Genomic DNA, 27,779 nt, shown 5'->3' with positions numbered 1-27,779 from the left:
GTGTGTGTGTGTGTGTGTGTGTGTGTGTGTGTAGGTGACTCACAGCTCGGTGGTGTCCTTGGGTATGCCCTTGGGCAGAATGCGTAGACCCCGGTTACTGCAGCGCACAATTGTGTCTGAGCATGTGCATGACTCCGGGCAGCTTGACACTGGAAAACATACATTCTCCTCAGTGCCTGCAGAGAGAGAGGGAGAAAGAAAGAAAGAAAGAAAGAGAGAGGGAAAAGAGAGAGAGAGAGAGAGAGAAGGGGGGAGAGAGAAAGGGAAAGAGAGAGAGAGAGAAAGAGGGGGGAGAGGGGGAGAGAGAAAGGGAGAGAGGGAGGGAAGAGAGAGAGCGAGGGGATAGAGGAGAGAGTGAGAGAGGGGTGGGGGAGAGCGAGGGAGAGAGAGAGGGAGGGAAGGGAGAGATAGAGGGGAAGAGAGAAAGGGAAAGAGAGGGAGGGAAGGGAGATATAGAGGGAGAGAAAGAGAGGGAATAGAGGGAGAGAGAGAGAGAGAGAGGGGGAGAGAGAGAGGGGGAGAGAGAGAGGGGGAGAGAAAGGGAGAGAGAGGGTATAGAGGGGGGAGAGAGAGGGAAGGAAGGAAGAAGACAGATAGAGATGAAATATGACTGTAAATCACATCACATTCCACTCACATTAGAGGAGAAGCTAGGGGGGGGTACAAAATAGTCATTGATAGACATTTCACAACCTGGCAACAGTGCCAGAACTTTACTCTGCCCCTTTGAAAGTGGAACTCTATAAATGAAGCCCCAAGTTGATCGATAATCGTATAATTGCACCACCATATCCTAAATGTCTCAGCCAGTTGCCTGCCTTGCCTAGTGGGAGGAACTGTTTTGGGGCTCCCGAGTGGTGCAGTGGTCTAAGGCACTGTATCTCAGTGCTAGAGGCGTCACTATAGACGCTGGTTTGATTCCAGGCTGTATCACAACCGGACGTGATTGGGAGTCGCATAGGGCGGTGCACAATTGGCCCAGTGTCGTCCGGGTTAGGGTGTGGCCGGGGTAGGCCATCATTGTAAATAAGAATTTGTTCTTAACTGACGTGCCTAGTTAAATAAAGGTTGAATAAAAAAATAAAAAAATACCATTATTACAGAAAAACATAATATTGCTCTTGGCCTGAGTCTTCCTCCATTTCCCTCCTTCCTTAGCTCCCTCCCTCCATCCCCCAAGCAGCTTTAATCTAAGGCCTGAGAGATGATATCTCAAAGGCTTGAATTACACCCCAGGTGAAAAAGAAACAGGGAATTAAGACATTAATGGAAGGTTATGAAGGTAATGACGTCTGAAGTCTGCTCAACAATAACCCACAGCACTGCCTGGGTCTGATGCAGCCTGTCTGTAGAGGACTAGGGAGGGAGCCAAAATGCTGACTTGATGATTGGGGGACCTCAAATCTCCCACTAATTAACACTTTTTTTCTCCATCATTACTCTAGCTACAACTAGAAGTCTAAAAATAGGACGGAGTCAATGAGTGTCATTGTAGCTGCAGCAATGTGGACCTTGAGGTGGAGGGATACAGACTGCCCTAACCCCTCCTCCTGCTCCCTCTACTTAGCATGTAGCATTGAGGGCTAAATGAAACATGACCTTCCGCCTATGGCCTCCAGCTATAGATACAGTGCCTTCAGAAAGTATTCATACCCCTTGACTTTTTCCACATGTTGTTGTGTTACAGCCAGAATTTAAAATTGATTAAATTGAGATTTTGTGTCCCTGGCCTACACACAATACCCCTTAATGCCAAAGTGGAATTATGTTTTTAGCAACGTTTACAAAATAATAAAAAATGAAAAGCTGAAATGTCTTGAGTCAATAAGTATTCAACCCCTTTGTAAAAATGTGTTTAACTAGTCACATAATAAGTTGCATGGACTCACTCTGTGTGCAATAATAGTGTTTAACATTATTTTTGAATGACTACCTGATCTCTGTACCCCACACAGACATTTATCTGTAAAGTCCCTCAGTCGAGAAGTGAATTTTAAACACAGTTTCAAACATAAAGATCAGGGAGGTTTTCCAATGCCTCGAAAGAAGGGCACCTATTGGTAGATAGGTAAAAATAAAAAAATCAGACATTGAATATCCCTTTGAGCATGGTGAAGTTATTAATTACACTTTGGATGGTGTATCAATACACCCAGTCACTACAAAGATACAGGCGTCCTCCATAACTTAGTTGCCGGAGAGGAAGGAACCCGCTCTTTAAAACAGTTAGTTTAATGGCTGTGAAAGGAGAAAACATGATTTGACTCCTTTCTGTTTTCTCTCTAACAGGGATTCTATCCAACCTTTTTAAGGTACATTGGGGGGAAAAAATCATGACGGCAGGCCTGATTGAAACTTCCCAAATGTTGACAAAACAAAATCCGCTAGACACACTGGGGTCTTTTTGTGTTGGTAAAATGTATTACGTGGGAAATGTAGGTGGAAATGATTTTATGTGCAAATATTGATTTAATATCGAAGTAAACTTGGAGTTACGTGATGACATGCTGTGTGGTTTTCCCACTATGACTCGTTGGGAGAGCATGCAGTTTATTAGGCTACAGATGAAAGAAGTTATGATGAATTTCACAGGGTGGTGAAAGTACAGGCTGATGAACTTCACAGGGTGGTGAAAGTACAGGCTGATGAACTTCACAGGGTGGTGAAAGTACAGGCTGATGAACTTCACAGGGTGGTGAAAGTACAGGCTGATGAACTTCACAGGGTGGTGAAAGTAAAGGGTGATGAACTTCACGGGTGGTGAAAGTACAGGCTGATGAACTTCACAGGGTGGTGAAAGTACAGGCTGATGAACTTCACAGGGTGGTGAAAGTAAAGGGTGATGCACTTCACAGGGTGGTGAAAGTACAGGCTGATGAACTTCACAGGGTGGTGAAAGTAAAGGGTGATGCACTTCACAGGGTGGTGAAAGTACAGGCTGATGAACTTCACAGGGTGGTGAAAGTAAAGGGTGATGCACTTCACAGGGTGGTGAAAGTACAGGCTGATGAACTTCACAGGGTGGTGAAAGTAAAGGGTGATGCACTTCACAGGGTGGTGAAAGTACAGGCTGATGAACTTCACAGGGTGGTGAAAGTACAGGCTGATGAACTTCACAGGGTGGTGAAAGTACAGGCTGATGAACTTCACAGGGTGGTGAAAGTACAGGGTGATGAACTTGATGCTCCTTTCCAATAAATATAAAAATGTATATGTGTATTTTAACCCAATAATGGTTGAATTGAAGAAGTTTAAGCTTCCTATCAATCATTGTTTTTAAAACCAGGGGTGTATTCATTATGGAAACCATTATCTGTTTAAGAACCAAACAGAAGCAAACAGAGCAAAACTATAGGTAGGTCCCTCCCTGTTTTGTTCCATTTGCTTCAGTTTAAGAAACGTTTTGCAACAGAATCAACATAATAGTTTCATTTAAGAAGCCCAGGAATGTGGCTTTTATTGTTCCATCTAATTCGTGCTGATTCCCCAAAAATTCCATAGGCCTAACAGACTTGCTCAAACTTGCATACTTTTGATAGACTTAAACAGCTGCTAATTATCAAGATATCAAAGTGTCACAAACAAAAATGTCAACAATAGGCCTATAGCAAATGCATCATATGGCATACATTTGCAAATAACAATTCTCGGTAGTGCTCAAAGCAGTTCCAGAAGAGCAGCATTTCCTTTTCAACTCGAAGCGATGAGCCCAATCAGTCCTCCATGACAACTAAATCATAAACAACAGTGTAGGCTAATTAGTCCTTAGTTTTGGGGTTATGCTCAGATAAAACAATTTGGCTAATATATATTTCCAAGTCCTATTTTTGAAGATCAAGAGGTAATTGGAATGATTGAAAATCTGACACTGTTATTTTTAAAAATATTTTTTATTATAGTCTAATCGTATTATTATCTGTAGTATAAAGCAATGGGTTAGAAGAAGCCTATATAACCAACTTATAAAGTGAAATGATACAAACATTTATGGGCAGCTATGTAAACGCTAACATTGATTTATCCTGCAATTGGTAATATACATTTTTGTCTTCTTCTAATGCCTCTTAAGCAGGTTGACGTTTATTGGGAGGAGTCTTGTCCTTGAGGCAGAACTGAGTGATTTCCACTAGATGGACCAGCTGCAACGTCAAAATGTGCTATGTTGTAAAAAAAAAAGGTTATGTAAAAAAAAAGGTTTTGGTCTTAATGTAAGGTTAAGGTTAGGCACTAGGGTTAGCAGTGTGGTTAGGGTTAAGTTTAAAATCAGATTTTATGACTGTGGCTGTGCCAGCTAAACCTTGCGCCTGTCACGACTCCTACCGAAGGTGGCCCCCCCTCCTGCTCGAGTGGCGCTCGGCGGTCGTCGTCACCGGCCTACTAGCTGCCACTGATTTCCTTTATGTTTTCCCCCCTTTTCGTTATTAGGTGCACCTGTTCTTAGTTGGGCTGATTAGCGGGCTTTATTAGCCAGTAGGCCCGCCTGCTCTTTGTGTGGGATTATTATCATTGTATGCTGTGCGTGGTGACACGCTGTTTGTTGTACATTTTCAGTAGTGCGTGTGTTTTGCGCAAGCTGTGTTTTGTCCCTTGTGTTTGGGGCACTTTGTTTTGTAGTGCGCTCTGAGCGCTGTTTGGGTTGGCTTGTCATTTAAGCCATTGTGCCTATTAAAGCCAATACCCTGAATCCCTGCTTCCTGCACATCATTCCTCGTCAGCAAACACCCACGCCTTACAGCGCCTCTTAGGGGGAAATTACATTACTGAGTTTAAGTATTCCAAAAGTTATGTTACTGATTACAATTTTGGACAGGTAAAGTAACTAGTAACTGTAACAGACTACATTTAGAAAGAAACCTACCTAACCCTGACAATACTAACCTAACTGACAGAGTGAAAAGAAGGATGTCTGTACAGAATACAAATATTCCAAAACATGCATCCTGTTTACAAGGCATTTAGGTAATACTGCAAAAAATGTGGCAAAGTAATTAACATTTTGTCCTGAATACAAAGTGTTATGTTGTGGAAAATCCACTACAACACATTACTGAGTACCACTCTACATATTTGCATAGTGGTGGCTACATCATGTTATGGGTATGCTTGTAATTGTTAAGGACTGGGAGCTTTTCAGGGTGAAAAACGTACGCTAAGCACAGGGAAAATCCTAGAGGAAGACCTGGTCCAGTCTGCTTTCCATCAGCCACTGAATTCACCTTTCAGCAGAACAATAACCTAAATCACAAGGCCAAATCTACACTGGAGTTGCTTACCAAGAAGACAGTCAATTTTCCCGAGTGTACAGTTTTGACTTAAATCTGCTTAAAAATCTATGGCAAGACATGAAAATGGTTGTTTAGCAATGATCAACAACCAATTTGACAAAGCTTGAATATTTTTTAAAGAATAATGGGCAAATATTTTACAGTCCAGGTGTTCAAAGCTCTTAGAGACTAAAACAGAAAGACTCTTCGCTGATATCACTGCCGAAGGTGATTGTACATGTATTGACTCAGGGGTGTGAATACTTATGTAAATGAGATATTTCTGTATTTCATTTTAAATAAATGTGTACAAATGTCTAAAAACATGTTTTCACTTTGTAACTATGGGGTATTGTGTGTAGATTGGTGAGAAAAAAATATATACTTAATCCATTTTGAATTCAGTCTGTAACACAACAAAATGTGGAATAATTCAAAGAGTATGTATATTTTCTGAAGCCACTGTAAGCAGAAGAAATGAAGCTAGCGTAGCTCATATAGTGAAACTCTATATCTACTGTATAACTTGGCTGTCTGGGACTTATATAGAAGTTACCTAATTATTACAACTCACAATTTAATTGACTATATGAGAACATTTTTTGAGCTAATCCCTACAGTCCTTAAGAGTAGAACTGCTATTTTCCCAAGAGCCCGGTGCATTTGACAAGAGGCCCACTGTGAGAGAGAGAGAGAGAGAGAGAGAGAGAGAGAGAGAGAGAGAGAGGCAGCTAGTCCTGTGTTCGACCAGACAGAAGCCAAACCGCATTTCCTTTCTGGTGTAAAATGTTACGGCCACAGATCTGTTACTTGGGGCTCCATCTCCCTCACTCTGCCTGGGGGAAATGACAGAGTCCCCATAAAACCCACACTGACATGAGATAATGTGGTCGCCCACGGTTACTGTTCCATTGGTCTTCACAGTCCCTACTCCCTAGCCCCTGTTCTGTCAGATACAGGAGTTAATAGCTATGTGGGTGGACAGTGTGTGCGTGTCTGTGTGTGTGAGAGAGAGTGTGTGTCCCACATGCCGTAGACTATAGGAGGACAGAGCCATGGAGGGGAGGGGGTTGTGTAGACGGTCTTGGGCCTATGCCTAGTAACAGGTGGAAGCAGCAGATTCCGTGGTGCATTTTACACAGCCAATGGAATTTCACGGGAAGTGGATATGAATGGCTTGTAGATGGATGTAGATGGAGATGTGTGACAGTAGCTAAGACAGAAATAGAGCAGTGAGTCTAAAAGTCAGAACCAGGGCCCTGGACACAAAGCCTGATGTCATAAGACCCTTCACATAGTGCCTGCCCCAGAACTAGGGGCCCTGGACACAAAGCCTGATGTCATAAGACCCTTTACATAGTGCCTGCCCCAGAACCAGGGGCCCTGGACACAAAGCCTGATGTCATAAGACCCTTCACATAGTGCCTGCCCCAGAACTAGGGGCCCTGGACACAAAGCCTGATGTCATAAGACCCTTTACATAGTGCCTGCCCCAGAACCAGGGGCCCTGGACACAAAGCCTGATGTCATAAGACCCTTCACATAGTGCCTGCCCCAGAACCAGGGGCCCTGGACACAAAGCCTGATGTCATAAGACCCTTCACATAGTGCCTGCCCCAGAACCAGGGGCCCTGGACACAAAGCCTGATGTCATAAGACCCTTCACATAGTGCCTGCCCCAGAACCAGGGGCCCTGGACACAAAGCCTGATGTCATAAGACCCTTCACATAGTGCCTGCCCCAGAACCAGGGGCCCTGGACACAAAGCCTGATGTCATAAGACAATAAGAGGTATTGTTCAATTCTAGTGATGGATGGTTAGATGGATGGAGGTGTGGGAGAAACAGGGCCAGGTGTGATGGATGGAGGTGAGGGAGAAACAGGGCCAGGTGTGATGGATGGTTAGATGGATGGAGGTGAGGGAGAAACAGGGCCAGGTGTGATGGATGGTTAGATGGATGGAGGTGAGGGAGAAACGGGGCCAGGTGTGATGGATGGTTAGATGGATGGAGGTGAGGGAGAAACAGGGCCAGGTGTGATGGATGGTTAGATGGATGGAGGTGAGGGAGAAACAGGGCCAGGTGTGATGGATGGTTAGATGGATGGAGGTGAGGGAGAAACAGGGCCAGGTGTGATGGATGGTTAGATGGATGGAGGTGAGGGAGAAACGGGGCCAGGTGTGATGGATGGTTAGATGGATGGAGGTGAGGGAGAAACGGGGCTAGGTGTGATGGATGGTTAGATGGATGGAGGTGAGGGAGAAACAGGGCCAGGTGTGATGGATGGTTAGATGGATGGAGGTGAGGGAGAAACAGGGCCAGGTGTGATGGATGGTTAGATGGATGGAGGTGAGGGAGAAACGGGGCTAGGTGTGATGGATGGTTAGATGGATGGAGGTGAGGGAGAAACGGGGCCAGGTGTGATGGAGGGTTAGATGGATGGAGGTGAGGGAGAAACGGGGCCAGGTGTGATGGATGGTTAGATGGATGGAGGTGAGGGAGAAACAGGGCCAGGTGTGATGGAGGGTTAGATGGATGGAGGTGAGGGAGAAATGGGGCTAGGTGTGATGGATGGTTAGATGGATGGAGGTGAGGGAGAAACAGGGCCAGGTGTGATGGATGGTTAGATGGATGGAGGTGAGGGAGAAATGGGGCCAGGTGTGATGGATGGTTAGATGGATGGAGGTGAGGGAGAAACAGGGCCAGGTGTGATGGAGGGTTAGATGGATGGAGGTGAGGGAGAAATGGGGCTAGGTGTGATGGATGGTTAGATGGATGGAGGTGAGGGAGAAACAGGGCCAGGTGTGATGGATGGTTAGATGGATGGAGGTGAGGGAGAAACAGGGCCAGGTGTGATGGATGGTTAGATGGATGGAGGTGAGGGAGAAACAGGGCCAGGTGTGATGGATTGTTAGATGGATGGAGGTGAGGGAGAAATGGGGCTAGGTGTGATGGATGGTTAGATGGATGGAGGTGAGGGAGAAACAGGGCCAGGTGTGATGGATGGTTAGATGGATGGAGGTGAGGGAGAAACAGGGCCAGGTGTGATGGATGGTTAGATGGATGGAGGTGAGGGAGAAACGGGGCTAGGTGTGATGGATGGTTAGATGGATGGAGGTGAGGGAGAAACAGGGCCAGGTGTGATGGATGGTTAGATGGATGGAGGTGAGGGAGAAACAGGGCCAGGTGTGATGGATGGTTAGATGGATGGAGGTGAGGGAGAAACAGGGCCAGGTGTGATGGATGGTTAGATGGATGGAGGTGAGGGAGAAACAGGGCCAGGTGTGATGGATGGTTAGATGGATGGAGGTGAGGGAGAAACAGGGCCAGGTGTGATGGATGGTTAGATGGATGGAGGTGAGGGAGAAACAGGGCCAGGTGTGATGGATGGTTAGATGGATGGAGGTGAGGGAGAAAACAGGGCCAGGTGTGATGGATGGTTAGATGGATGGAGGTGAGGGAGAAACAGGGCCAGGTGTGATGGATGGTTAGATGGATGGAGGTGAGGGAGAAACGGGGCCAGGTGTGATGGATGGTTAGATGGATGGAGGTGAGGGAGAAACGGGGCCAGGTGTGATGGATGGTTAGATGGATGGAGGTGAGGGAGAAACAGGGCCAGGTGTGATGGATGGTTAGATGGATGGAGGTGAGGGAGAAACAGGGCCAGGTGTGATGGATGGTTAGATGGATGGAGGTGAGGGAGAAACAGGGCCAGGTGTGATGGATGGTTAGATGGATGGAGGTGAGGGAGAAACAGGGCCAGGTGTGATGGATGGTTAGATGGATGGAGGTGAGGGAGAAACGGGGCCAGGTGTGATGGATGGTTAGATGGATGGAGGTGAGGGAGAAACAGGGCCAGGTGTGATGGATGGTTAGATGGATGGAGGTGAGGGAGAAACAGGGCCAGGTGTGATGGATTGTTAGATGGATGGAGGTGAGGGAGAAACGGGGCCAGGTGTGATGGATGGTTAGATGGATGGAGGTGAGGGAGAAAAAGGGCCAGGTGTGATGGATGGTTAGATGGATGGAGGTAAGGGAGAAACAAGTCCAGGTGTGATGGATGGTTAGATGGATGGAGGTGTGGGAGAAACAGGGCCAGGTGTGATGGATGGAGGTGAGGGAGAAACAGGGCCAGGTGTGATGGATGGTTAGATGGATGGAGGTAAGGGAGAAACAGGGCCAGGTGTGATGGATGGTTAGATGGATGGAGGTGTGGGAGAAACAGGGCCAGGTGTGATGGATGGAGGTGAGGGAGAAACAGGGCCAGGTGTGATGGATGGTTAGATGGATGGAGGTAAGGGAGAAACAGGGCCAGGTGTGATGGATGGTTAGATGGATGGAGGTGAGGGAGAAACAGGGCCAGGTGTGATGGATGGTTAGATGGATGGAGGTAAGGGAGAAACAGGGCCAGGTGTGATGGATGGTTAGATGGATGGAGGTGTGGGAGAAACAGGGCCAGGTGTGATGGATGGAGGTGAGGGAGAAACAGGGCCAGGTGTGATGGATGGTTAGATGGATGGAGGTAAGGGAGAAACAGGGCCAGGTGTGATGGATGGTTAGATGGATGGAGGTGAGGGAGAAACAGGGCCAGGTGTGATGGATGGTTAGATGGATGGAGGTAAGGGAGAAACAGGGCCAGGTGTGATGGATGGTTAGATGGATGGAGGTGAGGGAGAAACAGGGCCAGGTGTGATGGATGGTTAGATGGATGGAGGTGAGGGAGAAATGGGGCCAGGTGTGTGTGTATGGGGCATCTGTGTTTTTAGGGGTTGTCTCTGTGGGTGTGGTGTGTGTGTGTTTCGTACCGTCGCAGGTGAAATCGGGTTTAGCCACGTCCTGGATGGGGATCTCCTTGAGGAAGGCAGGTTTTTGACAGCGAGGGTTCCCACTCACAACCCTGGTCTTCTTCAGCCACAAACCCAGCCAGGCCAGGTGACAGTCACAGACGTAGGGGTTGGACAGTAGGTTACTGAGGGAGAGAGAGAGAGAGAGGAGTGAGGGGGGTGAACATGTGTGGGAATCATTTGGGTTCTGGTTTGCATCACTGACAAACTTAACTGACAACAGCTTGCAGTCTTTGACAAGCCACTGAGGGAGCAGCCATCTTACAAGAGCACAAATAGATGAGCAGATCACTGAAGAGGATAATAAACACTGAGTTGTCTAAAGTGACCACTATTTCACCTGGAAAATGTTAGGGAGAAATTATCCCAAGCATTGAGCTGCTATTATTGGCATTTAACTTTTCACCCTTGAGTGAGTCTCACTTAAGCAGCAGTAAGCACCAGTAGACGCCAGTAGACTCCAGTAAGCAACAGTAGACACCAGTAAGCACCAGTAGACACCAGTAGACACCAGTGAGCACCAGTAGATGTCAGTAGACACCAGTAAGCACCAGTAGACACCAGTGAGCACCAGTAGACATCAGTAGACACCAGTAAGCAGCAGTAGACACCAGTAAGTCACCAGTAGACACCAGTAAGCACCAGTAGACGCCAGTAAGCACCAGTAGACACCAGTAAGCACCAGTAAGTCACCAGTAGACACCAGTAAGCAGCAGTAGACACCAGTAGACACCAGTAAGTCACCAGTAGACACCAGTAAGTCACCAGTAGGCACCAGCAAGCACCAGTAAGTAAGCAGTAGACACAAGTAAGTAAGCAGTAGACACCAGTAATCAGCAGTAGACACCAGTAAGCAGCAGTAGACACCAGTAAGCAGCAGTAGACACCAGTAATCAGCAGTAGACACCAGTAAGCAGCAGTAGACACCAGTAAGTAGCAGTAGACACCAGGAAAGGCGTCCGCATGCTTCCAGCCAAAACAGTTCGGAAGAGTTTGTGCATATATTATGATGATGTTTTTGTTGGTTTTGGACTTTTCAGGTGTTCAGGCACACAAAAAAATTTCTTGAGGCATTCCGAAGTCTACGCCCCTTCGTCAGTGATTGGTCAACAGTAGGGATTCTTCAGTAAACGCTTTGTTGTCTTTCAACGAGATTATTCATTTTCATGCACATTTTTATCCATTGAGAAATACTGCACCAAACATCTTAATCCGGGTGTACACAACACGATTTTGGTCCCGAATTTAGCCTTCCAAAACAAGTTTTTGAGATTGGTGACAAAATCCCCATGTCGGTGCGTACTCGGGATGCGTGGCCGTCACCGACAGTAGTTTAATGTAAACGGGTCAGAGACACAATCTGAGGGCTACCGATCCCGTCTTTGAGTATTCCCAGACGTCTCGATATTTTCAAACATGTTTGATTTTATCGGCACAAAATCTGCAACGCTCTTGTAGTGTGAGATGTGCAACAACAAGTTTTGAGAACGGTGATCAGCAGTAACCAACGAGAGCTCACCAGAGAAGAAGCCAGTGAGATGATGTCGTTGTTTCACATCACCCAGAATGTGTAGACTCTCCAACAGGAGCCATGACTACTACTAGCATGCGTTTGTACTTGCCTTTAACCAAAGTGTCAAATCATTACAGCTCTGAAGATCACAAGCAATGTTATTCAATTCTTAAATGTTGGCTAGTTATTTAAACTCTGTACGGCAAGCATGAATGTCTTACTGAACGTTTATGAGGCTGCTTTGAGTCACAGCTCGTTCCAGTTATGTTAACATTCTAATCACATCATTGTTTTGGCGAGACAGTGTGGTGGTATGGAGAATCCTCACGACCAAGTGAAGAATCTTGTATTATGTGACCCCCAGGATGTGCCAGATCGTTTAGTGTGCGCACCACTCCGTTGGCAACACAAACAAACTACAGGGAAGATGGTATTTTAATATGAGAGGGTCAGTGATAGGATTTTGAAAGTCGTGTAGTGTCCACTAGATAGATGTAAAATTGAACGAATAAGATCTCCTTGGAAAAAATGTCAAAATGAATGACACATCTCTTGAGTTAGGAAGTGTATACTGTCTACGGTGTCTCAAAACGGATAAACAGTACTATTGCCGCTTTTTTCTCGTTTTTCAAGAAAAAGTATTTTAAGTGAGTATGCGAGCACACTCGTTCGGTTCACCTAGCCGACTTCGACTAGCAGCCAGCCGAACTGAAGCATGCTGATCCCTTAAGCAGCATTAAGCACCAGTAGACACCAGTAGACCCCAGTAAGCACCAGTAGACACCAGTAAGCACCAGTAAACACCAGTAGACACCAGTAAGCACCAGTAAGCACCAGTAGACGTCAGTAGACACCAGTAAGAACCAGTAAGCACCAGTAGACGTCAGTAGACACCAGTAGACACCAGTAAGCACCAGTAGACACCAGTACGCACCAGTAGACACCAGTAGACACCAGTAAGCACCAGTAGACACCAGTAGACCCCAGTAAGCAGCAGTTGAAACCCTTAAACACCAGTAGACACTAGTAAGCACCAGTAGACACCAGTACGCAGCTGTAGACACCAGTAACCAGCCGTAGACAACAGTAAGCACAGTGCCCGATATTATGTGTAGAGTTGAATGTGCCTCCAGAAATGACTCAGGGTCCAGATGGGTAGCAGAGAGAAGCAGTTGACTGTGTGTTGCTAGGACTCTAATATGGTGTGTTAGTGACTGGAGCATTAACACAGCCTATAGCTTACAGGGATAGGCTGGGAAGACCTTTCTTGTTTGAGAACGGAAGAGCTGAAAGGAGAGCGATTCCTGTGCTATCACAGCCCACAGCGTGGATTCATTTTAGGAGGCTGACCTTAGAATGCACCACCATCCACCCGCCTGACACGGCCTCACGGCAGAGATCTAACGCCATACTCTAAATCTCTTCCCTTCAACGTGTTTGATTTGAATTATTAGCACTACTGTATCTAACGGTAGAATAACTATTGTCATATTCACAACGAGAAGAGAAAACAGGGAGAAATTAAAGTCTCTTTGCTTTGTAACTTCCAGACAGGCAGATGCTGTTATAATACAAAATATCAAGAGCACCAGAAAAGTCGAGAAAAGTGGTGGAAACATCACTAGGGAGGCAGTAGACAGGATGAACAAAATCATGGAGAAGGCTGGATCTACCATGGCCACCCGCCAGGACAATCTAGAGCCATCCTGGAAAAGAGGATCCTCAAGAGTGTAAAGGTCAACACTAGTCACCCCCTCCACAGTACCTGGAGCATCACAGTGTTATAGCCAACACTAGTCACCCCCTCCACAGTACCTGGAGCATCACAGTGCTATAGTCAACACTAGTCACCCCCTCCACAGTACCTGAAGCATCACAGTTCTATAGCCAACACTAGTCACCCCTCCACAGTACCTGGAGCATCACAGTGTTATAGTCAACACTAGTCACCCCTCCACAGTACCTGGAGCATCACAGTGTTATAGCCAACACTAGTCACCCCCTCCACAGTACCTGGAGCATCACAGTGTTATAGCCAACACTAGTCACCGCCTCCACAGTACCTGGAGCATCACAGTTCTATAGTCAACACTAGTCACCCTCTCCACAGTACATGGAGCATCACAGTTCTATAGTCAACACTAGTCACCCTCTCCACAGTACTTGGAGCATCACAGTGCTATAGTCAACACTAGTCACCCTCTCCACAGTACATGGAGCATCACAGTTCTATAGTCAACACTAGTCACCCCCTCCACAGTACCTGGAGCATCACAGTGTTATAGTCACCACTAGTCACCCCCTCCACAGTACCTGGAGCATCACAGTTCTATAGTCAACACCAGTCACCCCCTCCACAGTACCTGGAGCATCACAGTGATATAGTCAACACTAGTCACCCCCTCCACAGTACCTGGAGCATCACAGTGATATAGTCAACACTAGTCACCCCCTCCACAGTACCTGGAGCATCACAGTGTTATAGTCAACACTAGTCACCCCCTCCACAGTACCTGGAGCATCACAGTGTTATAGTCAACACTAGTCACCCCTCCACAGTACCTGGAGCATCACAGTGTTATAGTCAACACTAGTCACCCCCTCCACAGTACCTGGAGCATCACAGTGTTATAGTCAACACTAGTCACCCCCTCCACAGTACTTGGAGCATCACAGTGCTATAGTCAACACTAGTCACCCCCTCCACAGTACCCGGAGCATCACAGTGATATAGTCAACACTAGTCACCCCCTCCACAGTACCTGGAGCATCACAGTGTTATAGTCAACCCTAGTCACCCCCTCCACAGTATCTGGAGAATCACAGTGTTATAGTCCACACTAGTCACCCTCTCCACTGTACCTGGAGCATCACAGTGTTATAGTCAACACTAGTCACCCTCTCCACAGTACCTGGAGCATCACAGTGATATAGTCACCACTAGTCAACCCCTCCACAGTACCTGGAGCATCACAGTGTTATAGTCAACACTAGTCACCCCCTCCACAGTACCTGGAGCATCACAGTGATATAGTCAACACTAGTCACCCTCTCCACTGTACCTGGAGCATCACAGTGCTATAGTCAACACTAGTCACCCCTTCCACAGTACCTGGAGCATCACAGTTCTATAGTCAACACTAGTCACCCCCTCCACAGTACCTGCAGCATCACAGTTCTATAGTCAACACTAGTCACCCCCTCCACAGTACCTGGAGCATCACAGTGTTATAGTCAACACTAGTCACCCCTCCACAGTACCTGGAGCATCACAGTTCTATAGTCAACACTAGTCACCCCCTCCACAGTACCTGCAGCATCACAGTTCTATAGTCAACACCAGTTACCCCCTCCACAGTACCTGGAGCATCACAGTGTTATAGTCAACACTAGTCACCCTCTCCACAGTACCTGGAGCATCACAGTGTTATAGTCAACACTAGTCACCCCCTCCACAGTACTTGGAGCATCACAGTGCTATAGTCAACACTAGTCACCCCCTCCACAGTACCTGGAGCATCACAGTGATATAGTCAACACTAGTCACCCCCTCCACAGTACCTGGAGCATCACAGTGTTATAGTCAACACTAGTCACCCCCTCCACAGTATCTGGAGCATCACAGTGTTATAGTCCACACTAGTCACCCCCTCCACAGTACCTGGAGCATCACAGTGTTATAGTCAACACTAGTCACCCCCTCCACAGTACCTGGAGCATCACAGTGATATAGTCAACACTAGTCACCCCTCCACAGTACCTGGAGCATCACAGTATTATAACCAACACTAGTCACCCCCTCCACAGTACCTGGAGCATCACAGTGTTATAGTCAACACTAGTCACCCCCTCCACAGTACCTGGAGCATCACAGTGTTATAGTCAACACTAGTCACCCCCTCCACAGTACCTGGAGCATCACAGTGTTATAGTCAACACTAGTCACCCCCTCCACAGTACCTGGAGCATCACAGTGTTATAGTCAACACTAGTCACCCCCTCCACAGTACTTGGAGCATCACAGTGCTATAGTCAACACTAGTCACCCCCTCCACAGTACCTGGAGCATCACAGTTCTATAGTCAACACTAGTCACACTCTCCACAGTACCTGGAGCATCACAGTGTTATAGTCAACACTAGTCACCCCCTCCACAGTACCTGGAGCATCACAGTGTTATAGTCAACACTAGTCACCCCCTCCACAGTACCTGGAGCATCACAGTGTTATAGTCAACACTAGTCACCCCCTCCACAGTACCTGGAGCATCACAGTGTTATAGTCAACACTAGTCACCCCCTCCACAGTACCTGGAGCATCACAGTGTTATAGTCAACACTAGTCACCCCCTCCACAGTACTTGGAGCATCACAGTGCTATAGTCAACACTAATCACCCTCCCCACAGTACCTGGAGCATCACAGTTCTATAGTCAACACTAGTCACACTCTCCACAGTACCTGGAGCATCACAGTGTTATAGTCAACACTAGTCACCCCCTCCACAGTATCTCATATCATCACAGTGTTATTTCACCTTTTTACCTTTTTACCATATGCTATGAGACTATGATGCTATGAGACTTTGAGGCTATGATGCTGTGATCCTGTGAGGCTATGATGATATGAGGCTATGATGATATGATGCTATGAGGCTATGATGATATGATGATATGAGGCTATGATGCTGTGGTCCTATGAGGCTATGAGGCTATGATGATATGATGATATGAGGCTATGATGCTGTGATCCTATGAGGCTATGATGATATGAGGCTATGATGAAATGAGGCTATGATGCTGTGATTCTATGAGGCTATGATGATATGATGATATGAGGCTATGATGATATGAGGCTATAATGCTGTGATCCTATGAGGCTATGATGATATGAGTCTATGATCCTATGAGGCTGTGATGATATGAGACTATGATTCTACGAGACTATGATTCTATGAGCCTATGAGGCTGTGATGATATGAGGCTATGAGGCTATGATGATATGATGCTATGATGATATGAGGCTATGAGGCTACGATGATATGATCCTATGAGGCTATGATGATATGATGATATGAGGCTGTGATGATATGAGGCTATGATGCTATGATGATATGATGATATGATGATATGAGGCTATGATGCTATGATGATATGATGATATGATGATATGAGGCTACGATGATATGATCCTATGAGGCTATGATGATATGATGATATGAGGCTGTGATGATATGAGGCTATGATGATATGATGATATGAGGCTGTGATGATATGAGGCTATGATGATATGATGATATGAGGCTGTGATGATATGAGGCTATGATGATATGAGGCTATGATGGTATGAGGCTATGATGATATGAGGCTATGATGCTGTGATCCTATGAGGCTATGAATATGAGGCTATGATGATATGAGCCTATGATGCTGTGATCCTATGAGGCTATGATGATATGAGGCTATGAATATGAGGCTATGATGATATGAGCCTACGATGCTGTGATCCTACGATGCTATGATGCTATGATGATATGAGGCTGTGATGATATGAGGCTATGATGATATGAGGCTATGAGGCTGTGATGATATGAGGCTATGATGCTATGATGATATGATGATATGATGATATGAGGCTATGATGCTATGATGATATGATGATATGATGATATGAGGCTACGATGATATGATCCTATGAGGCTATGATGATATGATGATATGAGGCTGTGATGATATGAGGCTATGATGATATGATGATATGAGGCTGTGATGATATGAGGCTATGATGATATGATGATATGAGGCTGTGATGATATGAGGCTATGATGATATGAGGCTATGATGGTATGAGGCTATGATGATATGAGGCTATGATGCTGTGATCCTATGAGGCTATGAATATGAGGCTATGATGATATGAGCCTATGATGCTGTGATCCTATGAGGCTATGATGATATGAGGCTATGAATATGAGGCTATGATGATATGAGCCTACGATGCTGTGATCCTACGATGCTATGATGCTATGATGATATGAGGCTGTGATGATATGAGGCTATGATGATATGAGGCTATGAGGCTGTGATGATATGAGGCTATGATGCTATGATGATATGAGGCTATGATGATATGAGCCTATGATGCTATGATGATATGAGGCTATGATGATATGAGCCTATGATGCTATGATGATATGAGGCTGTGATGATATGAGGCTATGATGATATGAGACTATGAGGCTGTGATGATATGATGATATGAGGCTATGATGGTATGAGGCTATGATGATATGAGGCTATGATGCTGTGATCCTATGAGGCTATGAATATGAGGCTATGATGATATGAGCCTATGATGCTGTGATCCTATGAGGCTATGATGATATGAGGCTATGATGGTATGAGGCTATGATGATATGAGGCTATGATGCTGTTATCCTATGAGGCTATGATGCTGTTATCCTATGAGGCTATGATGCTGTGATCCTATGAGGCTATGATGATATGATGATATGAGGCTGTGATGATATGAGGCTATGATGATACGAGGCTGTGATGATATGAGACTATGATTCTATGAGACTATGAGTCTGTGATGATATGATGATATGAGGCTATGAAGATATGAGGCTATGATGATATGAGGCTATGATGCTGTGATCCTATGAGGCTATGATGATATGAGGCTATAATCCTATGAGGCTGTGATGCTAAGAGGCTATGATGATGTGCTGCTTTTAATGTCTGTGTGTCCTTGTTGTGTTTATATGAGGTATTTATTGGTAATGTATGTATTGGCTGTTGCAATCAAATTTCCCCTCTGGGGGATTAATAAATAGTAACCTATCATATCTTATGTGAAGCAAAATGGCAAGCGACAATTGTTTTATATACAGTACCAGTCAAAAGTTTGGACACACCTACTCATTCAAGGGTTTTCCCTTATTTTTCCTATTTTATACATTGTAGAATAATAGTGAAGACATCAGAACTATGAAATAACACATATAGAATTATGTAGTAAGCAAAAAAGTGTTAAACAAATCAAAATATATTTTTATTTTTCAAAGCAGCCACGCTTTGCCTTGATGACAGCATTGCACAGGCTTGGCATTCTCTCAACCAGCTTCATGATCTAGTCACCTGGAATTAATTTCAATTAACAGGTGTGCCTTGTTAAAAGTTAATTTGTTGAATTTCTTTCCTTCTTAATGGGTTTGAGCCAATCAGTTGTGTTATTACAAGGTAGAGGTGGTTTACTGTAAATTTGTTTATTTCACTTTTGTTTATTATCCATTTCACTTGCTTTGGCAACATGGCATGTTTCCCATGCCAATAAAGCCCCTAAAATTGAATTGAAATTGAAATTGAATTGAGAGAGCAAGAGAAAGAGCAAGAAGTCGCTCTGGCCCATCGTGACTGACTGTTTCTCTGATACACTTGTACACTGGGATCACAGCTGGGCCCAGTGCTAGGCTGCCTGGCCAGGTCCGCTCTACACGGTGCAGGTTCACAAACCAGCCGGTATTTTTAGGCAGGCCGCGCTGGAGCGGATCCGTCAGTGTCAGCCGCAGGGTAATTAGAGAGCTGGCAGACCACAGCACTACTTTTACTCTCCTAGAGAGTAGCGAGAGTCAGGGAGGGAGAGAGGGAGAGAGGGAGGGAAAGAGCTGATAGACATAGAGCATAAGGCAGTAGAAGTGGAAGGAGAAGGGAGGAGACTAGTGCCCCAAGATAAACATGATTCCATGTACAGGTTACATATGAGGGGATAGTGGTGCACTTCCAGGAATGTCAGCCTTTAACGTTTTATTCATCAGATAAATGTTTATTTATACGTTGTCTTCTGGGTGGTCATGGGTAAGAGGCATAACATCTTAATAGTTTTCTCATTTTAATACTGATCACATCTGACAAGTTAATCTCAGACATAACATTGCTTCATCGCTATCAACTAAAATGTTGCTTCATTTCGAATCATATTCCATTGGACCGCAATGTTCCATTGGACCGCAAGACAATATTTAGAAAGCAGACATTTTCATAAGGACATTTGCAATGATGTTGCTAGCTTTGGAAAGATAAAAGTATATTTTGTCGATGCTCCAGGGGGCGCTCGTAAATAGAAACTATTTGTAGCTTGATAACGAGCGAAGAGAGACAAGCTTGTAATTACCAAGACCATCTGCAGCTGTATTCTGTAGCCATGGAGAGCTGTGATAACACACTTTAGGTTGTCTGTCTTTCCAGAGCCAGGGCTGGGTTAGGAGACATCTCTCAAACAGTCAGGTGGTGGGGGGAAGAGGGGATGAGGAGGAGGATGGGAGGGAGGGAGATGAGACTTCTGTGGAGAGGGAGTGATCACAGACAATCAGGTGGTGGGTGGTGAGGAGAAGAGGAGGGAGGGGGAGAAAGAGAGTGTGTGAGAGAGAAGAAGAGAGGGAGTGGGGAGACTTACATGGTGGAGAGGGAGTGCAGTGTGGTGAAGGCTCCCGGGGTGATGGTGGAGATCCGGTTGTCATAGAGAGACAGCAGGCGTACGGAGCTCAGGCCTGTGAAGGTGGTGTTGTCCACACAGCCTAGCTGGTTACTCCTCAGCATCCTGTCGTGGAGACACGCACGGACACACACACACACACACACACACACACACACACACACACACACACACACACACACACACACACACACACACACACACACACACACACACACACACACACATCATGGTGAGATGGGAAACCAATAGGAACACTATGGTACTGACCACATGACCAGGAAAAACTCCAGGTCCAAGTTCTACTGTTTCTCTGTTATGTGATGGTAGGCTGTGAGACTGTTAGACTGCAGTGCAGACATGTGTTGAACATGTCCCCTGCTCTAGGGCTGTGTGGTTGGGGCCTTGTATAATCCAATGTTATTGTGACTAGAAGTGTTCTGGCCCAAAAGAGGAGTTTGTTTTGGAGCGGGCCAGAAGGGGGGGGGGGGCTTCTAAACTAAATGGTTAGGGTTAGGTTAACGGAGAGAGGGGTGGGGGGTGGGGGTCCAAAGTAAAGGGTTAGGGTTAGGTTAACGGAGAGAGGCGTTCGGGGGGGGGGGGGGTTCCAAACTAAAGGGTTAGGGTTAGGTTAATGGAGGGGGGAGGGGTGATTCCAAACTTAAGCACAGAGAAAAAAGGAAAAGTGGGAACATCCAACCAGAGCCTCTCTGTGATGAACATCCAACCAGAGCCCCTCTGTGATGAACATCCAACCAGAGCCCCTCTGTGATGAACATCCAACCAGAGCCCCTCTGTGATGAACATCCAACCAGAGCCCCTCTGTGATGAACATCCAACCAGAGCCCCTCTGTGATGAACATCCAACCAGAGCCCCTCTGTGATGAACATCCAACCAGAGCCCCTCTGTGATGAACATCCAACCAGAGCCCCTCTGTGATGAACATCCAACCAGAGCCTCTCTGTGATCCAACCAGAGCCTCTCTGTGATGAACATCCAACCAGAGCCCCTCTGTGATGAACATCCAACCAGAGCCCCTCTGTGATCAACATCCAACCAGAGCCCCTCTGTGATCAACATCCAACCAGAGCCCCTCTGTGATCAACATCCAACCAGAGCCCCTCTGTGATGAACATCCAACCAGAGCCCCTCTGTGATGAACATCCAACCAGAGCCCCTCTGTGATGAACATCCAACCAGAGCCCCTCCGTGATGAACATCCAACCAGAGCCCCTCTGTGATGGACATCCAACCAGAGCCCCTCTGTGATGAACATCCAACCAGAGCCCCTTTGTGATGAACATGTGAAAGCAGCAAATACTGCATTAGCCTCTAACAGGCAGGGATCAGAGACAGGCAAACTCAATTTAGATCATGCTCCTGGGATTTAAAAGCCTGTAAATTCAATACTGCAGGACAATGACTCCATTCATGTTCCCCTATGCACGCCCCCCTCCCCAATTCGCTTCATTAGGACCAAAGCAGCCCCATCAGTAAGCCTTTCTGGACATCAGTTAGGCTACAGAGAATGAATCTGCTCTCAATTTTGTGTCAAAATAAGGTGGCTATGAGCTGTGACTGCATTTAATCGAGAGAGAGAGAGAGAGAGAGAGAGAGAGAGAGATGATCGTGGGCTACAGGAAAAGGCGGGCCGAACAGGCCCCCATTAACATTGACGGGGCTGTAGAGGAGCAGGTCGAGAGTTTCAAGTTCCTTGGTGTCCACATCATCAACAAACTATCATGATCCAAACACACCAAAACAGTTGTGAAGAGGGCACAACAACACATTTTCCCCCTCAGGAGACTGATTCGATTTGGCATGAGTCCCCCGATCCTCAAAAATTATACAGCTGCACCATCGAGAACATCCTGCCTGGTATGGCAACTGCTTGGCATCTGACCGTAAGGCGCTACAGAGGGTTGTGCGTACAGCCCAGTACGCCCGTGCTACCGCAGGGCAAGCGGTACCGGGGCACCAAGTCTAGGTCCAAAAGGCTCCTTAAAACCTCTAAGGGATCGGTGTCCCTATACCGGGACATTTGATGCTAACGTGCGCTAATGTGACTAGAATGACGTTGTAAGTAACAGCAAACTTTCCAGGCAGAAAGTTTAAATTCTTGTTAATCTAACTGCACTGTCCAGTTTACAGTAGCTATTACAGTGAAAAAAGACCATGCTGTTGTTTGAGGAGAGTGCACAACAACAACAAAAATGTTTATCCCGGCAACTGGTTTGATACATTCACCTTTGAAAGTAAATAATGTACTTACATTCAGTAATCTTGCTCTGGTTTATCATCCTGAGGGTCCCAGAGATAAAATGTAGTGTTATTTTGTTTGATAAAATCTATTTTTATATTGAAATGTAGGAACTGGTTTCTACAGTTTGAACCCCTGCTGTGTCTGGCTCCACACCCACCCGGCCATCTAGATGTGTGAAAGTTAGTGTATAAGCTAATGATCCATCATGTAGGACATTCCTGGTAGTGTGTAAATTTACATTTTCATTTTTGTTTGTTCTCTATAGTTATGTACTTGAAAATGTATGAATTGACCAATTTGGCACATTTGGGCAGACTTGATACAATATACTGTGCAGTATTGCAATGCTTCACTGGATCAATTTGAAACTTTGCACACACACTCCAAAATCTAAATTGCACCTAAACTGAAATATTATAACATGACCTTTCTCTTGCTTTTCAAAGATGATGGAACACATTTTTTTTTTTAAATGCATGTTTGTTTTGTTTGTATTATCTGTTACCAGATCTAATATGTTATATTCTTCTACATTAATTTCACATTTACACAAACTTCAAAGTGTTTCCTTTCAAATGCTATCAAGAATATGCATATCCGCCTCCCGAGTGGCGCAGTGGTCTAAGGCACTGCATCGCAGTGCTAGCTGTGCCACCAGAGATTCTGGGTTCGCGACCGGAAGGCCCATGGGGCGGCACACACTTGGCCCAGCGTCGTCCGGGTTAGGGAGAATTTGACTGGCAGGGATATCCTTGTTTCATCGCGCACCAGCGACTCCTGTGGCGGGCCGGGTGCAGTGCACGCTGACCAGGTCGCTAGGTGTATGGTGTTTCCTCCGACACATTGGTGCGGCTGGCTTCTGGGTTGGATGCGCGCTGTGTTAATAAGAAGCAGTGCGGCTTGGTCGGGTTTTGTTTTCGGAGGACGCATGGCTCTCGACCTTCGCCTCTCCCGACTCTATACGGGAGTTGCAGCGATGAGACTGTAACTACTAACAATTGGATACCACAAAATTGGGGAGAAAAAAAGGGAAAAAAAGAAGAAAAAAAAGAATATGCATATCCTTGCTACAGGCAGTTAGATTTGGGTATGTATTTTACACTGCTGCTACTCGCTGTTTATTATCAATGCATAGTCAATCAATCAAATGTATTTATAAAGCCCTTTTTACATCAGCCAATGTCACAAAGTGTTGTACAGAAACCTAGCCTAAAACCCCAAACAGCAAGCAATGCAGATGCAGAAGCACGGTGGCTAGGAAAAATTCCTTAGAAAGGCCGGTATCTCAGAAAAAACCTAGAGAGGAACCGGGCTATGAGGGGTGGCCAGCCCTCTTCTGGCTGTCCCGGGTGGAGATTATAACAGTACCAAGATGTTAGTCTTTTTATTAGCAAAGCCACTTTACCCCTACCTGTATAAATTACCTTGACTAACCTGTACCCCTGCACATTGACTCGGTATTATTTTATTGTCTTACTTTTAATTTTTTATTTAGTTTATTGAGTAAATATTTTCTTAAATATATTTATTGAACTGCATTGTTGGTTATGAGCTTGTAAGGTCAGCATTTCATGGTAATGTCTACACCTGTACGTGACGCATGTGACAAATACAATTTGATTTGATTTGAGATATAGAGCCCAGCTGTCACTGAGGCTCCTTTAAATATAATTTCCCAGAATGCACTCAGTCATTAGTCACTAGGCATCTGTTTAGAGAACGGGTCTGTGGGAGTGTGTATGTCTGTGAATGTTGTTGACTATACAGTGGTTAGATGTATTGTGTGTGGAGACGTTATTGAAAAAGTTAATACGGTGTATAAACACTAATGTAAGTCACTTTGGATAAAATCATCTGCTAAATGGCATAAACAGTGTACGAAATTATTCTGACCCCTTCACTATTTCAACATTTTGTTACATTACAGCCTTATTCTAAAATGGATTAAACAAAAACAATTCTCATCAATCTACACACAAAACCTCATAACGATGAAGCAAAAACAGGTTGCAAACGTTAAAAAAATGTTGAAGCACCTTTGGCAGAGATTACAGCCTCGAGTCTTCTTGGGTATGACGCTACAAGCTTGGCACACCTGTATTTGGGGAGTTTCTCCCATTCTTCTCTGCAGATCCTCTCAAGCTCTGTCAGGTTGGATGGGGAGCATCGCTGCACAGCTATTTTCAGGTCTCTTCAGAGATGTTAGGCTGGGCCACTCAAGGACATTCAGAGAATTATCCCGAAGCCACTACTGCGATTTCTTGTCGGTGTGCTTAAGGTCATTGTCCTGTTGGAAAGCGAACCGTCGCCCCCTAGTCTGAGGTCCTGAGCACTCTGGAGCAGGTTTTCTTCAAGGATCTCTCTGTACTTTGCTCCATCCATATTTCCCTCGATCCTGACTAGTCTCCCAGTCCCTGCCTCTGAAAAACATCTCCACAGCATGATGCTGCCACCACCATACTTCACCGTAGGGATAGTGGCATGTTTCCTCCAGACATGACGCTTGGCATTCAGGCCAAAGAGTTCAATCTTGGTTTGATCGACTCCAGGCCGTTATGTGCCTTTTACTGAGGACTGGCATCCGTCTGGCCTCTCTGCCATTAAGGCCTGATTAGTGGAGTGCTGCAGAGATGGTTGTCCTTCTGGAAGGTTCTCCCATCTCCACAGAGGAACTCTAGAGCTCTGTCAGAGTGACCATCAGGTTCTTGGTAACCTCATTGACCAAGGCCCTTCTCTCTCGATTGCTCAGTTTGGCTGGGCGGCCAACTATTGGTAGAGTCTTGGTGATTCCAAACTTCTTTCATTTAAGAAAGATGGAGGCCACTGTGTTTTTGGGGACTTTCAATGCTGCAGACATTTTTTGGTACCCTTCCACAGATGTGCCTCAACACAATCCTGTCTCGGTGCTCTATGGACAATTCCTTCGACCTCATGGCTTGGTTTTTGCTCTGACATGCACTGTCAACTGTGGGACCTTATATAGACAGGTGTGTGTCTTTACAAATCATGTCCAATCAATTGAATTTACCACAAGTGGACTCCAATCAAGTTGTAGAAACATCTCAAGGATGATCAATGGAAACAGGATGCACCTGAGCTCAATTTCAAGTCTCATAGCAAAGGGTCTGAATACTTAAATAAGTAATTTCTGTTTTTTATTTTCAATACATTTCCTAAAAAATCCCAAAACCTGTTTTCGCTTTGTTATTATGGGGTATTGTGTGTAGATTGATAAGGACATGTTTTTCTCCTTTACAATAAATATTGATGGTCTCATTCTGATGACATGATGATCGATAAACATATTCTCGCTCTTATCCATAATCTCATCATGTAGACTAGCCTACCCGCACTTTATCTGCAAGCTTTTGTCTGGAGCCCACGTGCCAAGACCAGAGGAGGCACATTGTCTATTTAACGCAACAGAAAGATAGTGAATAGTGAATTTAGAGTTTTATTCTGTACATGAAAACTAAAAGTATGTCATCACGTAGTGATTTTTATCCTTAACAAGTCAGTTTGGTGGAAACACATCGCAGGTATTTTATTTAAGCAGATTTTAGAATATTCGCATGCCAATCTGTCGCCAATTAGATGGAAACCTAGATTATGACAGCCATGTGGATATTATTAAATAAACCTTGAACCCTTGGGCATTGGTCTAAGCCTTTATATTCTAAGATGGCCGCTCGGCTCCACTCACAGTGTCTTGAGTCCGGTCAGCCCTCGGAACATTCGTCCCTGCAGCGCCTGCAGCTTGTTGCCCGTCAGAAGCAACTCCAAGACCCCCACGGCTCCGTCGAAGGCCCCCTCGCGTATGTCCCGCAGCTTGTTGTTGCTAAGGTTACTGTGAGAGAGGGGGAGAGAGAGATGAACATGGTAAATATCACACTGTGTTAAGATCTTTTTACCTAAACATCATTATAACCACCCAAACACATAAACTTCTCATTTAGCCTCCCACTCCAGTAATGGGGAAAATCAATCATCAAGCCTAATTGGGTTAACGTTTGTCTCGCCTGCGTCCTAATCCTTCCCCAAAGGGCGGAACAGGTGGAAACGACATTATTTCAACTGGTTTTACCCGCTGTGTCATAGTCTTAGGCCAAACAATCCAAAGTATGATTGGTTACAAACAACAGGCAATATCCAAAGCATTCCTAAGTGTGATGGGAAGCAAACAATGTCTACACCAGTTTTCCAAGGCGCCATGAGGAGGAGGGGAGAAGTTAAGATGTTGCTCAATTTATCATTTCTCTGATGATGCTAGATGGTATGCATTTTCATGTTGGATAAATCACTCCTCATCGTGTTGTGTACAGCAGCAGCAGACTTGGCTTTTTTCATCTTCCTGGAGTGGGCCCTTTATATTGCCTGACTATAAATCACCTTGTCCTCTCCCATTTGGATAGAATATTCCCCTGCCTCCCTCTCTCCTCCCCAGTCTCCTCTCCTCCCCCTCTTCTCCTCTCCTCCCCTACCTAGGTTCTTAAAACCGCTCATTGCATAAAAAGTTGCTGTTGACATAAACCTCTCAGACAAGACATGCCCAGACTGCAACACACCACAACAACTCAGCCTGTGTGTATGTATGTTTTAAAGGGCAATGGAGGAATGAAAACAGCCATACATCTTCCTCAGGTTGGGGAGCTTCTTAAAGGTCCCCACAGCCTCCAGGATGGACATTTCATTGTCATTCAGGCGCCTGATGTGGAAAGAGAGAGAGAGCCAGAGAGAGGGGGGGAGAGAGAGAGACAGAATGTTAAAACGAAGGTTAATAGCCCCACAGTGACTGAGTGAGTCAGAGAGCAGTTGCTAAAGCCAGACAAGAGACATAAAAAAATCACTTAGACAAAGGAGGGAGAAAGAAAACTAAAGAGTCATCAATATTCAAATCGCTCACAGCTAAAGGGACGAGTTTGTATGATGGGCGGGCGATCGCCCATCATCAACCTTTGCTAATTTCCCCCGAATGGAAAGACGGGCCATGCCTTGGGGAGTTAGCAGACGTAAAAGAGTTTCCTTGGGAAGGAAAGAGAGAGAGAGATGAGAGGAGAGAGATAAAGATAAAGGGAGGGAGAGAGAGAGAGGAGAGAGAGGGGAGAAAGAGAGAGAGATAAAGAGAGAGGAGAGAGAGGAGAGAAAGAGAGAGAGATAAAGGGAGGGAGAGACAGAGAAGCAAGAGGAGAGAGGAGACAGAGAGAGGAGAAAGAGAGAGAGATAAAGATAAAGGGAGGGAGAGAGAGAGAGGAGAGAGAGGGGAGAAAGAGAGAGAGATAAAGAGAGAGGAGAGAGAGGAGAGAAAGAGAGAGAGATAAAGGGAGGGAGAGACAGAGAAGCAAGAGGAGAGAGGAGACAGAGAGAGGAGAAAGAGAGAGAGATAAAGGGAGGAAGAGAGAG

The 27,779-nt window shown here is 45.6% G+C and overlaps 1 protein-coding gene across 1 annotated transcript; it reads right to left on the bottom strand.

The window, feature by feature from the left end:
* On the bottom strand, positions 1–27,375 carry LOC115191303 (slit homolog 2 protein-like). The gene is made up of 5 exons (XM_029749169.1): positions 27,010–27,375; positions 26,083–26,226; positions 20,077–20,220; positions 10,069–10,232; positions 1–176 (listed from the first exon to the last, which is right to left on the bottom strand). The coding sequence occupies exons 1-5, from the start codon at positions 27,063–27,065 to the stop codon at positions 40–42; spliced, it is 645 nt and encodes a 214-aa protein (XP_029605029.1). The 5' UTR covers positions 27,066–27,375; the 3' UTR covers positions 1–39.
* Positions 27,376–27,779: the final 404 nt, after the last annotated feature.

Source organism: Salmo trutta, unplaced genomic scaffold, assembly GCF_901001165.1.
Source record: "Salmo trutta unplaced genomic scaffold, fSalTru1.1, whole genome shotgun sequence".
NCBI lineage: Eukaryota > Metazoa > Chordata > Actinopteri > Salmoniformes > Salmonidae > Salmo > Salmo trutta.
This window is presented reverse-complemented; position numbering and strand designations above follow the sequence as displayed.

Bases quoted from the DNA above. Each gene is read 5' to 3' on its own strand.
- LOC115191303 (XM_029749169.1), bottom strand. From the start codon at position 27,065: ATGTCCATCCTGGAGGCTGTGGGGACCTTTAAGAAGCTCCCCAACCTG. The intron at 26,227-27,009 runs GTATGGCTGTTT...CCTCTCTCACAG, and splicing joins CTCCCCAACCTGAGGAAGAT to TAACCTTAGCAACAACAAGC. The intron at 20,221-26,082 runs GTGAGTGGAGCC...TCTCCACGACAG, and splicing joins CTGACCGGACTCAAGACACT to GATGCTGAGGAGTAACCAGC.